General features: G+C 35.4%; 1 protein-coding gene across 2 annotated transcripts in view; it reads left to right on the top strand.

The window, feature by feature from the left end:
* Nucleotides 1–13,517, top strand: part of LOC148955136 (uncharacterized) — a 431,876-nt gene that overhangs the window by 405,685 nt on the left and 12,674 nt on the right. For both annotated transcript variants that reach the window (XM_089100529.1, XM_089100520.1), the window contains 2 exons: nucleotides 1,607–1,849; nucleotides 7,463–7,687. In XM_089100529.1, coding sequence (XP_088956655.1) covers nucleotides 1,607–1,849; nucleotides 7,463–7,687 — 468 coding nt within the window. The remainder of the gene's footprint in view (nucleotides 1–1,606; nucleotides 1,850–7,462; nucleotides 7,688–13,517) is intronic.

Here is a 13,517-nt window from a genome sequence, read left to right as displayed (position 1 = left end):
TTTTAAAGTAATTTATTCCAATACATATATGAAAATCGGTAATCAGTACTGCAATGTTATTATTAGATGTTTTTAGGAATTAAAAGTAGGTTTCGAAGTCTAAAGTTGGTTTCAAAGGCATTTTTAGAGTTTCTGCCAAAATACGTGTTCCAAGGTAATTGGACTGCTGATGGCAGATCAAATGAAAAGAGCTGTTTGTACGTGCTAATGCAAGAATAAGTGGGAGGAGCTGTTTGTTCGCACCGAGAATGAAGAACCAGAAATTATCTACGGTAAACTTACTGCTATATCTTTATACTATGGTTTCAAGCCACCTTATGCGAGTGGATGGCAGGATGTACTTACAATCCGATGTCCTTCAAGGCGGGGGTTTGGATCGTGATATTGCCAGCCATTTGGCTTGGGTAGGGGTCATTATTGTGACTCTGCAAGCTCAACAGTCGTGAGTCTGGGGAGCTTACGATATTCCCAAAAGCTTCTAAACTTCAGATTTTCAGGTGAGGCGGAAAAGGCCTGGTCCTTCTGCAAGTACAAGTAAGTACAAATATCTGGGTTTCCAAATCTCTCCCTTTCTTATTCTGGTTATTACAGGAATTTATTACTCTGAAACATATAAATATTTTCTTCAAAACAATGCTAGAAGCATTTCGATAACAAACATACCACTTTAAAGCTCCCTTTTATAATATAGGTCACATAATAAAAGAACACTTGGGCACTATATCTCAAATTTCTCTTCTTTGATATTGACAAGTGAGTAAATGGTGGTAAAAACTGGGATTTTTGGTGAGAATGTGGTTTTCTTTGAACTGTGACCTCATTCATCAAAATTCCTCTAGAAACTACAAAAACAAACATAGGGCTCGCCGGCACTTTTAACCAATATTAAGAAATTAGACAGATATAAAGAAAAAAATAATGCTCGAAAGTAAGTATTCATATATTCAATGTTTGATATACTCCAAAACGGACTTATTGAAGATATTACAATTAATTTGATTCACAGTGGGGTTCAAATCTGAAACGACTACGTGCTGGATCAGGTTAGAGACCTGATGCAGACCACGTACGTACACCAGTGTCAAAGACCTGAAACTAGGTCTCTGAGCTCGGAGACTCAGAAGGTAAAGTGTTGAGTAGACAAATAACAGATAGTTCGCAGCCCTTAGCCAAATGTGGATCAGTTTGATAACAATTAAAATTGTTTTCTATGCTTATTAACTGGGTACCAATAAACGAAACGTTTGTATATTGAATCTCGTTATTTAGTCATGTTCTGTGTTCGGTATGTACAATAGCACAACACATGTCGCAATGGGTTGAAAAATCTCCTATGACAGGGCCAGAATGAGATTAGTGTTTGAAACTCCTACAAACGTTTATCGGGAACAAACAAATACATTCTTTTTGGAGAGGAGGCACTTCGGGAAAGGAGCAAAGTTTTGAAGAATCCCATCAAAATTAGCAAATTATACGAAAAATGCATAAATCGTAGATTAAATCGTAAGAATGTTAGAATTTCAGAAGGGAGCCCCCCCTCATCTTTCTCTACAGATGAGTGATATGTGGATAGACTGAAAATAACAAATGAGCTTTATTCTTACAGATAACTCATACTACCCTTGCTTCAGATCTTGTTGAAGCCATTAAGATCAGAAACAAGTTCGATTATAATGGCCCATGTCTGCTGGTTGAATCAATACTTAAAGATAATTTGGTTCGACCCTTTCATCCCGATGAACCAGTTTTGCCAGCAGTCTTACGATGGGCTGAATGGGATGCCAACGATGTAAAAGACAATAAACTTATTCTAAAGACAGACAGGTTCATGAAACGGATCGCTGCTTTGGTATGTTTTTCCTCTGTCTTTGTTCCTGTTTGTAGTTAGGTTTCTCTGACTTATGGGATGCTAATATGGATAGTGCTAATCTTATTTTGTGGACATTTTTGAATAGTTTTACTAGTAGGCTTGTATTTCAAAAGGTTCACCTAACATAGGGATACCATAAAAAGAGCTTTATGGTAGACGCTCCACCTAACCGGGTAAGGAAATTAAAACGTCAAAACCCATTTAGGCAGGTGGTATTCCTCTGACGAGCCCTAGTGCTCGTCAGAGGTGACCAAGGTGCTTTTGCTTGTAAATTTACAACGCCTTATATTTATTAATGACGGCTTCGCATGGATTTGGACATTTAGATTTGGTTGACGATTTGGTTATACTGTTTTGTCCTAGGTCATTGAATAGGATAAGTAAGGTCAAGACCTCCTTCAAGTATTCGTTTATCTCAATTGCTAGATTAGGAAAACAGTACTTTTCTTCTTATTTTCTCTCTTTTTTCTAACCAAGTAATTATCTCTAATACGTTATATATATATATATATATATATATATATATATATATATATATATATATATATATATATATATATATATATATATATATATATATATATATATATATATATATATATATATATATATATATATATATATATATATATTAATATATAATGAAATCTCAAAAATGTGGTAACAAATTTCAAGTGAGGAGCGACTCGGCCCAATGGTAAATCAAACTCTGAAAAAAGAAATTTTGATTACAATGAACCAGTCAAAAAAATATTTCTTTGCTGGCTAAAAAAAAAAAAAAAATTCGTTGAGTTTCATATTCCCGATGAAAAGCTTTGAGCCTGACAGAATTTGCCTGATTCTCGAAAAGGAAGAAAATACCCCCAAAAAGACAAACAATATTAGTGAAAATCACACCATCATATTCAGTATATCAGAGAACATTAGTGTAAATTTTTCTAGCTCATATCTGTAAATATGCGCAATTTTGTATTTTTTTTTGTCAGAAGAAAGATCTCGGATACGTTATTCCTGTGTTGTTGTTTTTTTTTTTCAGGGGTGATCGTACCGAACCAACGGTCCGAAACATCGGGAGAGGGCTAACTCAAACGGATATTAAAAGTTCCAGTGCCTTTTTAAAATAACCAAAAAGACTAGAGTGCAACTAGGCCAGACCCCTCGTTCTTTTTTCCCCAAAGACAAACGATCAAAATTTGGAGGTAGACATTTGGTTCAGCATTGTTGAAAGATCCAATAATTATGTTTCTGGGGATAACAAGACCCCTCATAACCCCTAGGGAAAGGGCTATTAGTTATGCAATTTACCCATTGTCTTCATATTGTATAGTTACTGGAAAATATACACACCTTTCAGGGGACTTTCTTCAGGGGGGGGGTCCATGGAGGAATTTTCCATGGGAATTAAATTTTATCAGGGGAATTTTACACGGGGGAAAAGGATATCCTGGCATGATTTGAAAAATAATCGGAAATTGGATTTTATTTTCAACGATTTTTTCAACTGAAAGTAAAGATCCACAGTGAAACTTAAAATGAACAGAAAGTATTACATTTATGAGCATCGATATCAAAAGGCAGTTCACCCCTTCTCAATACATCACTATTTACGTTAAAGTTTGACTTTTTGTCCCAATTCCTTAAGAGCAACTGCTGAAACACGTGGGTCGTTTAACTGGAATAAGATTTTTTTTAAACACTATTAAACTTTAGTGAGGTATAGAGGAGGGGGCAATCCTGCTCACATACGGAACAACTTAAGTTTGTTTTAAGTTTTAATGTTACTCCTTTCTTTCAGTTGAAAAAAATTGTTTTTATTTGTTTTATGCTTAAAACAAACGTAAATCATGATTGCAGCAAGCAAAATGCAGTAGGTTGTAATGGGCCCATAGTAAGCGGAATAGTAAACGGTGCATTTTCTTAAAAGCCATCTAGAGAGAAACATTTTCGAACGAATGGCGTAGCTGTTAGATGTTGCGACTATTTTGAATAAAATTAAGATTTCTATCAGTGTTAAGAGGGGTATCTAAAAGAGCGAGAGGGGCCTTGCTACCCTCCGTTCCTTTTTCTACACCCCTCTCAACATACCTTTGGAGTTTCAATCAAATACCCTTAGCCTTTCTGCAGATATTTTTGTTGAGTCATTTTTACAACCCTCCTGCATATAGTATGTTTTGATTTTGTTTGACATCCCCGTCAACATTCACTAAAAGTCTTACCTTAATACTCTTAGCCTTTCTGCAGACTCGAGATCAAACATGTCCCTTTTTCCCAATAACCAACCTTGTATATAATCAGTGGGCAGCTTATTTAACTTATAATACTCGCCCCGGGATCTGTGAGGGGGGGGGGGATACGTCATCCCTGGAGGCATAGTTTTTTTGAATTTTCGGCTATTTCGCAAAAGATTACTAATCCAAATTTTTGTCAAATATCTTTGGAGGAGAGCACCTAAAATGGATTGGGAGGGGTCTGGTTGCCCTCTGACCGTTTTTTAACATCCCCCTGAACATGCACTAGAAGTATAAACTTAAAACCCGCAGCCGTTCTACACCCAGGATCAAACATCCCCCTTTTCCTAATGATAAGTCCTACACAAAAAAGCCAAACCAAAGCAAATTGCGTAATTTGTCATCCTTGCCCCGGAGGCTGCGGGGCTTATTTCTTCCCTGGAGGCATAGTTATTAGACTTTTTGACTGTTTTGAACAAAAATACCTTTTTCAAAACTTTGATCAGTGGTGTGGGAAGTCAGCATCTAAAATGGGCGAGGGGGGCTGGTTGCCCTCCGATAGCTTTTCAACATCCCCTGAAAGTTTCAACCTAATACCCTCACCTGTTCCTTAGATACTGGTGATACACCCTTTTGACAATCAGCATCTACACAGTGTGTTTTATTGCGTTGGGCATCCTTCTCAAAAGCTCGGGGGGTGCTAATCTATGTCATCCTCACAAACATCGTTATTTCACCCCTATACAATTTTGAACGAGATGGCTATTTTAAAATTTTGACCCAATGTTTTTGGAAAGAGGGGCAACTGAAAAGTCAGAAAGGGGGGCTGGCAGCCTTCGTACCCCTTCTTATCATCCCCGAGAACATGTTCTGAAAGTTCCAGCTTAATACCCTCAACTGTTCTTATAATATTGCAGATTCCCGCTTTTGATAAACTGGATGCACATACTGCATTTTGATTTAATTTAACATACCCCTCAACATCCTCCAAAGCTTCATCTTAATGCCCTTGCCCTTTCGGAAACACCCAGAACAAAACATTTTCCCTTTTAATGATAAATTCTGCATGTAAACAGAAGGCAAACTGCCGACTTTACATTCCTTGCCCTGGGGCTTAGGGGGGGCGTGGCATCCCTGGAGGCATAGCTATTAGATCTTTTGACTAGTTTGAACAAAATAAAAATTTGAATAATTCAATGAGAGTTGAGGAGAGGGGGCAACTACAAAGAGCAAAAAAGGAGGGTTGATTCTCCTCCACTCTCTCTTCAACATCTGCTCAACATTCATTGAAAGTTCAAACATAATGCCCTCAGCCGCTCCATAGATAATTGGTAACATTCCCTTTTCACAACCAGCGAGCACATAGTGCGTTCCGGTTGTGTTCGGCATTCCTCTGAATATTTCCTTTAAGTTTCGCCGTAATACCCTAAGGCTTAAGTCTAAGCCGTTTTGGAGACCCAGGTTCAAACATGCACTCTTTTCCAATTAAAAAACCTTGTATGTTGACAATGGACAACTTGTATAGCTTACAGCCCTTTCTCCAGGGGCTCGGAGGGGGGGGGGTGTTTTGTCAACCCCAGAGGCATAGGTATTTAACCTTTGGACTATTTTGAACAAAATGCTTATCTCAAAATTTTGATATAATACATTTGATCCAAAATAGGGTCTGGGAGGGGGCATGGACCATACCGAATTAAATGGCTATCTCAAAATTTTGATCAGATGCGTTGAGGAAAAATAAAGCAGGGGGTTACCCTACAATCTATTTTGACTCTTAAGGTGGGCACTAGAAGTTTCAATTTCCAATCGAACGCACCTCCTTCGAAGTTTATACGACCACCCCTTCCGTATGAAGTGCCTCTGGGAGAAATAAAACAATAATACACCAGACATCAGAGGCAACAAAATCCATGAACCTACATGTTATCAAACAGTTTGTGGTAACGAACTGTAAGTAAGGACCGACCCGGTTCAATAGTAACCGAAACTCTAAAAAACGGAATTTTGATATCAATAGACATCAAAAGAATCGGCTTTTTATGCTGATTTCAAATAAATAAGTTTCATTAAGTTTATTACTACCTATCACAGGTTAAAAGCCTGAGAAAATTTACCTGATTTTTGAAAAAAAAGGAATGAAAATCACACCATCAGGTTCAGCGTATCAGAGAACTTTACTGTAAAGGCTTCAAGCTCCTATCTGCAAAAATGTGGAATTTTGTATCGTTTGCCAGAAGAAAGATCACGGATGCGTGTTTATTTGTTGTTGTTTTTTCCAGGGGTGATCGTATCGACCCAGTGGTGATATAATATCGGGGGAGGGCTCATTTGAACAAAAAATAAAAGTTCTAGTGCCCTTTTTAAGTGGCCAAAAAAATTGGAGGGCAGCTAGTAAGTGCGAGGACTCTGGTGAATTTTGCATACAGTCGGAGGAATAAAAAGACAAGATCCTAGGTAGCCTACTCACTTCAAATACCAAGATATAGGATTTATATTAGAGGATTTTATTGCCGAGGTGGTACTAATAGGGATAGATAGTATCATAGCTTCGGCTGATTTTGGGAAGGGAAGAGAAATAGCAATGGTATGGAATGGACTGCTACAACTTTGTAGGTATAATAAACTAGTTAAAACGAATACGGAATTGGTCACGCCACCCTCCCCCTTTGTATACCTGGCAGGGCTACCCAACCCCAAAATCTAAATACCTGGACAATGTTTCAAAAATTGTTCTTTCTTTTTCCTATAATTTGTCTTTTTTTCTCAGATTCTACCCTGCCAAAATAAGTTCATTTATGCATGCCTGTCTTCTTTATAGGATGCTATATTTTTCCTATGTTTTTATTAACCGTAACACCGCCTTCCGTCGGCTTACTAATTGCCTTTTTTTTCTTTTCTTTTTACAAACTAAATACAACTACAATATGGGTATGCCCGGCTGAGAGTCTGAGTCTAGCTCGTATTACCAGGCAACCGATAACAAAAAAAAACAATATAATATATAACTGCATTTGTACATAATCACAATCTTTTGTAAATAGATAAAAAGAAAGAAAGCATAACCCCAAGCCAGCAGCCAAATGGAGAACAAACTAAAACAAAACACCAAAAATAGTGAAGTCAAGCCGTGGGGAAACCCTACCAATAGAATGTGCCAGCGGTAAGACCATAACTTAATTAAATAAATAAAAAAAAAAAAATAAAATGATCAAAGGGTTAGTAAAAGTTTTTAAATGGCCCAGTGTACCAACACAAATTGACGCATTAAAAAACAAAACCTAGAAAATGATTTTAAAGAAAACAAAAGCGTTATTTAGGGTACTATTGAAGCATTATTGTAATTATTGTCCCTGTTGATTTCTAGAAAGAAGAAGTGATTCCTATCAGTGCTCCTATGATCCGTTTGTGTATTATCACAAAAGCGGCAAACGAAGGATTTGGTTTTCATCTTCTTTCCGACAATTCTAAAGTAGGCAAATTCATCGGTCCTATTGAGCCTAATTCGCATGCTTTCCACGCCGGTCTCAAAGAAGGTGATAGACTTGTTGAAGTAAACGGCGCAAACGCTGATGAACTAACATATAAGGAGGTAATTTCCTGCTCTCCTTTATGCTATTTCTGTTGTTCTATTGTCCTTCTTAAATCATCTTTATGAGTGCTTTGATAATGAGCAGATTTTATTCCTACCGACAATTATTTTTCTTCCACGATTCATTCTTATGGTTAAATTAAATAAAAAAAACAAGTTTTTTTTTAACTGAAAGTAAGGAACGACGTTAAAACTTAAAACGAACAGAAATTATTCCATATATGAAAGGGGCTGTCTCCTCCTCAACGCCTCGCTCTTTATGCTAAAGTTTATTATTGTTTAAAAAAAAGAGTTGTGAGAAAGTCAAACTTTAGTGTAAAGAGCGAGGCGTTGAGGAGGGGACAGCCCCTTTCATATACGGAATAATTTCTGTTCGTTTTAAGTTTTAACGTCGTTCCTTACTTTCAGTTAAAAAAAAACTTGTTTTTTTATTTAATTTTTGAACGTTTTTGAATTAATGCAGATTTTGATTTTGCTCACCGTACATGAATAATTAAAACAAAATTTGCATATTACTTTTACTTTTATTTGGTTAAATAGGTTTCTCGAAGCTTGTTTAATTTTATTTACGAACGTTTTCATTAGTAATAAATATACTTAACTGACGAATTAACTTACGTAACGGCCTTCTATATTCATAGATTTTTAATACGTATTTTAGGGGGTTCGCCCCCTAGTCAATACACTGCTCTTTAAGCTAAAGTTTGAATTTTGTTCCAATTCTTTAATAATGACAACTTAATCACAAAGGCCGTTAATTAGAATAAATAGCTCTTATGGAAATACTAAAAAATCTTTGGCTTAAAGAGCGAAGTATTGACTAGGAGATGGGCCCAATTATATGACGTAATATTTTCTGTTCGTTTTAAGTTTTGATGTTGCTCCTTACTTTCAGTTGAAAAACTTGTTTTTTTAATTTAACTTCTGATCTTTTTTTAAATAATGCTGGGAAACCCGGCACCCCCTTCATAGCAATGTCCCTTCCCCCAAGAAAACTTCCTCCATGGAAAGATCCTCCCACATAACCCTCGACCCAAACCCCCTCACTGCCAGAAAAAAATCCCACTAAAAACGTCTGTATACTTCCCAATAACCAATACTATATGTTAAACATGGAAAAGGATGTAAATTGTGTTCGGGTCTCGTGTTACGGATATTCATAGCCATGAAAGGATTTTGCTAGTGTTTTTAATGATGGAAAATTTATCTCATAGTCCAGCTATTGATGAGACCCTTGTGAAGTTAGGTGTAGAAAATGAAACAAGTATTGCTACGCTAATTAGTGCCCTAAAAGGAATTCTCAGCAAGGTTAAAAAAAATTCCAGGAGATAGGGACTCTGCTTTTAAATTTGTGAGCGAGTTCAGATCATATATCATCAGCTATTAGAAGAAAACCCAAATCTCCTGCGCAACGAGAATGTTAATCTCCAAAATATAATTAAATTACAGCAAAAATTGGAAAGAAAGACACAGTGGCTCCACCTTCCTCTGTGAATCGTAGACCATACTCATACTCTAGCGTTGTGAAAGGTCCTGAAACCTTTAGTATCATTCTTGAGCCAAGTAGTTATGAGGGTATTGATCATACAAAGAAAAGGAGGGACCCCCCAGCAAAAATTGTGCAAGATATTAGCAAAATAATTAGATGATATATTAGCAAATTCTCAGCTAAAAAAAAATCATACGAGGCCGAGAAGGTAAAATTATTGTTGAACTTACTTCAAAACAAGATCTGAGTAATGCTCTGTTTTCAATGAAGTTTCTGCAGCACCAAAATATACTCCGAAGGACGGGAAAAAATGTCGGCCAAGAATGCTTGTGAGTGGTACTCCTTCATTTAAAAGTAAATCAGAGTGCAAAGAGTTTATAGGACAAAGTAATTCAGATCTTATAAATCTCGTTACTGCTGGAGAAACCTCAGAAGCGGTTACCATTGTGGAAAAAGGAAAAAGCTGCAGCGTAATATTAGAAATGAGCCCAAAGATCAGAGCAGAAATTTTAAAAAGAGGAGGGCTCAATTTTAGAGTTTTACGCCTATATTGCGAGGACTATATCAACCTTATACGAAGCACCAATTGTTGCCGTTTCGGACACAAGAAATCCGAGTGCATGGGGTGATTTGAAGTGCTCTTGGTGCATGGGCACCCGTAATTACAATGACTGTACTAAATCTTTCACTAGCCGTCCATGTTGTCGTTAATGCTTTAAAGGACAGGTCAAAAGTGAACTACATCCATTGTATGACTTAAAAACTGTCCAATCGCTCGATAAATAACTGATAAATTAAAAAAAATATGGACTACACAATTTAAATGCAGAGCGCAACACAAGTAAACAATTTATCATTTCTTCAGATTAATTTACAACACTCGTCTGTAGCTTTATTAGAATTGTATAAAAATATTGAGGTAATTAAAACAGATATTATTTCAGTTCAAAAGCCATACGTGAATAAAAATTTAAAAGTCTCCTTGGTACCACCAAATTACCGGTGTTTTTCTAAATTTGATCCTTTAAAAAAATTTTATAGCGCAGCAATCTTTGTTAAAAATACGCTGAAAGCAGATTTACATTATGATGTTTCAACAAATGAATGTGTTGTAGTTTCCATTTATATTAATAAGAAGACCTTTAAAGTTGTATCAGCTTATTGTCCTCCTTCATATAAAAATCCCACCATATGTCTGTCTCCGATTGGGATATTAGTAAATAGGTCTTCATTCATGTTAGGTAGGGATTTTAATGTCAGAACTTCTTTCGCTTTCTAGCAATATTACGGACGGGAGAGGGTCCGAGATGAACTTATTTTTTACGTGTTTGCCATTAGTTGTTGTAAAGAACCAATCAGTAGCAACATATAGAAGATTTAATACAACGAGCCCGGATATAACCACCGTCGGAAATCGTTTATACCGTGATATTTATAATTGAAAAGTATTAACTTGCCCCAGTCTTTCAGATAACGGCTATATTTCTTTTAATTTACGGTGTTCCACTCATGACTCCTCTCTTATAAGTTTGACTGATCCAGTTTGAAATAGAGGAATGAAAATTGGAATGTATTTAGCAAACATATTTTAGATAATATCGACGACATTTTTGCCATGCCTTTGGAAAATAAACAAGAGATTGACAATTGTGTTGAAAGCCTTACAAATATAATTCAAATCGTAACTAATATTTCAATACCTGAGAAAAAAAAATATCATTCTCAATAAGTATACAAGATGGTGGACCCCAAAATTAACTGAATTAAGGCTTAATTATAGAAGAGCATTAAAAAAATTTAATACTCACTCAGCTGATGAAAATTATCATTCTATGAAAATGACAAAAAGACTGTATTCAAATGAAATTAAAAATTCAAAACTTGAAGACTGGAAGAAATTTTGTTCAATTAAAGGCAGCTTAGATCCCTGGAGGACAATACATAAAATATGCTCTAACCGCCCCTCTATAGCATCTCCAATCCATGTTGCAAAAGATAATGGTGTGTTTGCCGAATCATACCAGGAAGCTGGTGAGGTATTCTTTGACAAATAGTTTACCCCCGATGATTGTTCAACAGAAACTTCTTATCACCGCAACATTCGAGGTCAACTTGAATATTTATTTGATAATAACCAAGATAAACTGTCACCAATAACAATTGATTCATTAAAAGATGCTATTAATTCTCATTAGCCATTGAAAGCTCCTAGCCTAGATAGCATCGTCAATATAGTCATTAAAACAAACTTTTATGTCTTGGCCCCCACTTTTCTTATAATATATAATGCATATTCGAACATAATGTATTTTCCAAGTGATTGGAGAAGCGCTAAAATTAGAGTTAGTCCTACACGAAGGAGAATCAGTGACAGCTTACCTTCTTCTTATACACCCATCATCTGGATAACAGTTGTAGTAAATATTTTAAAAGGAGTACTCTCATTTATTTTGAATTATTTAATTCTTGATAATGACTGGATTTCTAATAAACAGTTTGGATTTGTTAATGGTAAATCAACAATAGATGCTCTGGATAAACTCGTTACAACAGTGGAAAAAAATAATAAGTTGAAGAATTTACACTTTGTCTTATCTTTGATATCAAAGGTGCCTTCGACAATGCATGGCACCCCGGGATTTTAAAAAAGTTATTAGATTTAGGTTGTCCTACTCCTCTAGTTATGTTGATTAAAAGTTATCTATTAGACCGATCAGTTTCTTATGGTGACAAAGCTGATAATATAACTCGTATCCTTCAAAAATCCTGCCCACAAGGAAGCATACTCTCTCCATTCTTATGGTCTATTAATGTGGACGATTTGCTTTGTTCAGATTTAACGACAGACAGTACAATACTATTGTATGATGATGACTTCTTTATAAAAATATATTCTAATGATGTCAATTTCCTTAATCATACTAAAAAAAAGATATTTACACTATTAGAAAATTGGGCTGATGAAAATAGATTAAATTTCAACGCTAATAAATACGAAGCTATCATCTATATAAAGAGAAGAGAAATCCAACTGATTAATTTTCAATTTTTAAGTCATAGTCTACCAATTAGCGATAAAGTGAGATACTTGTGCTTAATTCTTGATATAAAACTACTGTGAAATAACTATGTTGGAAGCAAAGTAAAACTCACCAAATAATATTCAATAAAATTGTTATGTGGCGCCATAACCACTCGGGTTCTTAAGCCATTTCACCTAAGAAAATTATACAAAGCTGCTACTTAATTCATCATTTTATATTCTGTACCCATATGGCAGTCAGCGCTAAATAAGAAAAACTTGTAAAAAAGTTAGTGTCTGTCCAAAGAATTTTTATGATTTTGATTTCCAAAGCTTTTTTATCCGCTAAAACTAAGATAATAACAGCTTTAGTGGGATGCCTTCCTATTGATTTTAGAGCCAAAGAGATATCTCTCACCAGATATCTAAAGAGAGGAAGGCCTGATTACTGGCCACCCCTCAATAGCTTAAATAATTATAATTTAAATGATCATTCACATTATACGGACTTGCAAGTAAATTCTCTATTCGGTAATTCCCTTTCTACTTCTAATAATTTAAATGAAATCCGGAAAACCTTACGTAAAAACCTATATATGAAATGGTATGAGCTATTTTGCCAAGCTGTTAAGCCCTGGACCCTTCAGTTTTTTGCTGATCATACTGACCTTCTTCAAGTCACAAAAATTACTCCTAATTATAAACTGACACAAATTGTAACTGGTCACTGTAAATTAAATTCATTTTTATGTAGAATTAATAAAAGTGATTGTTCCAATTGTGATTGTGGTGACGAGGAGACTTTATATCATTATCTGTTTGAGTGTAAATTTTTTGAAAATGAAAGAACTGAAATGCAATGTAAATTACAAGGTTTTTCTTCCTCTAATAATTTTAATATTAATGTTATCTGGTTCATCAAAGAGGCTCGGTATGCCGTTTTGGAATACTTGAACCGAACAAAGAGACTAGATATTGTATAATTTTTTTTTCCTTCATTTAATTACTATTAAGTGCTAATAATTGTTGTCAATTTATTGTTTTTCCTTATCCCTATTTCTGTGTGGTGTTTAGTATTTTGCTTGTGATTCTCAGTTTTTGATATTTTATGCTATATTTTGTAGATTAGATAGTGAAACACTCTGTACGGGTTTAATCACTGAATAAAATCATTCATTCATATGTAAAACATTGGGTGAAGTTAATAACTTTCAGCCCTCCCCCCGGAGACTTCGGGGGATTAAGTCATCCTAAAAGACATAGTTATTGTATTTTCGACCATGCTGAACAAAATGGTTGATCTCAAAATTTTGATCGGG

The sequence above is a fragment of the Artemia sp. Qi Xiang Cuo genome, chromosome 2, assembly GCF_049724085.1.
Source record: "Artemia sp. Qi Xiang Cuo chromosome 2, ASM4972408v1, whole genome shotgun sequence".
NCBI lineage: Eukaryota > Metazoa > Arthropoda > Branchiopoda > Anostraca > Artemiidae > Artemia > Artemia sp. Qi Xiang Cuo.
Note: the sequence above shows the minus strand (reverse complement) of the source record. Positions and strands in the feature narration are given on the sequence as shown.